Genomic DNA, 2,669 nt, shown 5'->3' with positions numbered 1-2,669 from the left:
CTGTGATTGATTGAAAATTTGGTGTAAGTAACATTACTACAATTGCTAAAAAAAAAAAGTGAATAGTGTATAATGGACGATACCTCTTCTGTTAGATAAAATCGTTGAGGTTTAGTTTTGAGGAAACTGAACAAGAAAAAGTCTTAATGGAATATTACTTCATTTTATATCGAAGTATACTTGCATCAGTATTTATTAATTCTGTCCACTTATATAAACACATGTTTACATATCTTTTGTACAATTTTTTTTATGAAAATAAATCTAAGTAAATATCACATTTTCTTTATGCCATATATAACATTCCTATAAATGAAATGAATTGAAAGATTTACGAACATATGAATTACTTTAAAAGGTTTTAAAACTTTGATCAGTGACATGATAACGATTGATATCAAGATGATATATAATTCTAGTCAAATTGTATCATGATTTATATGCATATATGTATATATGTATATATATATATATATATATATATATTATATATATATATATATATATATAAATATATATATATATATATATATATATATATATATATATATATATATATATATATATATATATATATATGCACACACACACACACATACACGTGTATGTTTGTGTGTGTGAAATGAAAAATGTCATAGCACCTCACTGAAGAATAATGTAAGCCCAACCACCTTAAAATACCTTTAATCAAGGCCCTGAAATGAACCTAACATCCAACGCAAGTTAATCATCACAAGAATCCTCAAAATCTTCGGGCGCGTCTTGAGGCTCAACGCGTCGTCTTGGCCGATGGAATGACTGACACTCGATCACCTCCGCCCACGGCTGCCACAAGTCAGCGGCTGTGGAAGCAGAGCAACAGCGTCGCCGTCAGCAAGGCGTAGCAGCTGGCGACTCTCATGGCTGCCCCGTCGGCTGGCGTCGGTTCCGGAGTGTAGGAATCTAGAAAAGGATATTCCAAAGGTTATTCAGGATCCCTGCAGCGCATCAGAAGGACCAGACAGGAGACAACAGCAGGAGCAAGTCAGCAGATATGGCAGCCAAAGCCTCGACGCCAAAGGACTCACCGCAGACAAGGTCCTCCGGCAGAAGGCCCTCGTCCCCGGGAATCCAGCGATGAGTCGTGGCGTTGACCGAGTCGCACACCAGCGTCACGGAAGTCACGTTCCCGCTGCTGACGAAGCCCTCCGCGCACTCCACCCTCGCCTGCAAGAATGAGGCGCGGTGAGCGAATGGTCTTTCGAACGTGATCAGGAGTCAGCTGCTGTCTGAGGTGGCTGGCACGAGCGGGTCCTCACCTCCACGCCGAAGTGCGAGAAGGGCTCGCCAAAGCATGTCCACACGTCGGTGTTGTAGCTGACGGTCTGGTTCTCCGAAATGCTGACGTTCTCGCAGCCTCGCTTGAAGTCTGGAACGAAGGGTCAGGGATCAAAACGAATCCAGGAAGTCCACCGACTTACTCCTCGTAACTGAATGACTTGGGCCAAACTCATTTCATTGTATCCAGTCATGCTTTGCTTGGGGTGTACTGCCGGCAACAGGACACTCACAGAAACTAGAAGTCATGCTTGACAGGCCTATGTATGTTCCATCGGACTTCGTGACGCCCAGGGAGCTAGTGAAGAAGGCGTCCTCTGGGGTGTTCTCGTTGATCTGGAGGAAAAGCGATAGGTTAATGTTTGAATGTTAGTGGCAGAAATCATGGCAATAGATGAATAAACAGATAAAGAAAAAATCACACACACACACACGCACGCGCGCGCACACACACACACACACACACACACACACACACACACACACACACACACGAGCGACGAGCAGCACCTATCTGCCTCCCCTATGACGCCTCCCCCACTTCACAGAGCCTCTGACCTGGAATCCATAATCGCAGGAAAATCCCACGGAGCCGTTGGCGTGGACGATGCGAGCCCAGTTGGTGATTTCCTTGTAGAATCCGCCAAGGCTCTTCGAGTACAAGCCCGCGCTCACGGTTGGCCGCGGGAACACCGGGTAGTACTTGACATCAACATCCACTCTGCACTTGGCCTCGTTGGCGTAGGTGCCGTGGTACACGTGCCTGCTGGTGGTATCTGAAACCAAAGGCCGGGAGAATGAGTGCGGAAACTGGTATCCTGAGAGAAAGAGAGAGAAGTCTCGGCCGTCAAAATGTTACATTCGCGTTAAGCTCAAACTCATTTTTAGTTGGAATGCTGGAATGAGAAGGAATGCTTCTCGGTGCAAGATGTGCCGTGAGCGCTTCGATGGTGAGTCCTCGTCACAATTACATTTTGGGAAAATATGAACAGAAACGTCTATTCATCCTCTCCTGTTACCAGAATAAGCGTCTGCGCTCTCTACTGTGGCTTGCTCTCATTGCAGACTTCCAGTTATTGGCAAAACCCTTAAGTAATTATATTAAAAAACACTGCAGAATTCTTCCTATTTTAACAGTATTAGCGAAAGTGGAAGTGGCATCTTATATTATTTTCGAGATGAATGCTGAAACCAAAACAGCTAATTTTCAGAGGCACAAAAAGGAAGCAGCGATGGCTTCTGGGGCGTGTGTGTGTGTGCGTGTGAACATTGGCAACTGAAATCATTCCCATTCTTACCTATGATCAGTATTTCGTCCTTGGCACTCGCCGTGGTGCCATCGTCGGCAGTGA

The 2,669-nt window shown here is 44.6% G+C and overlaps 1 protein-coding gene across 1 annotated transcript; it reads right to left on the bottom strand.

Moving 5' to 3' along the window:
• Positions 1-668: 668 nt before the first annotated feature.
• On the bottom strand, positions 669-2,664 carry LOC119571444 (the record flags this gene model as incomplete). Its single annotated transcript, XM_037918747.1, has 6 exons — positions 669-942; positions 1,068-1,206; positions 1,299-1,408; positions 1,551-1,653; positions 1,876-2,093; positions 2,616-2,664. Coding segments are annotated over 6 exons (726 nt in total), but the record flags the coding sequence as incomplete, so codon positions are not given.
• Positions 2,665-2,669: the final 5 nt, after the last annotated feature.

The sequence above is a fragment of the Penaeus monodon genome, unplaced genomic scaffold (assembly GCF_015228065.2).
Source record: "Penaeus monodon isolate SGIC_2016 unplaced genomic scaffold, NSTDA_Pmon_1 PmonScaffold_6309, whole genome shotgun sequence".
NCBI classification, from domain to species: Eukaryota; Metazoa; Arthropoda; class Malacostraca; order Decapoda; family Penaeidae; genus Penaeus; species Penaeus monodon.
This window is presented reverse-complemented; position numbering and strand designations above follow the sequence as displayed.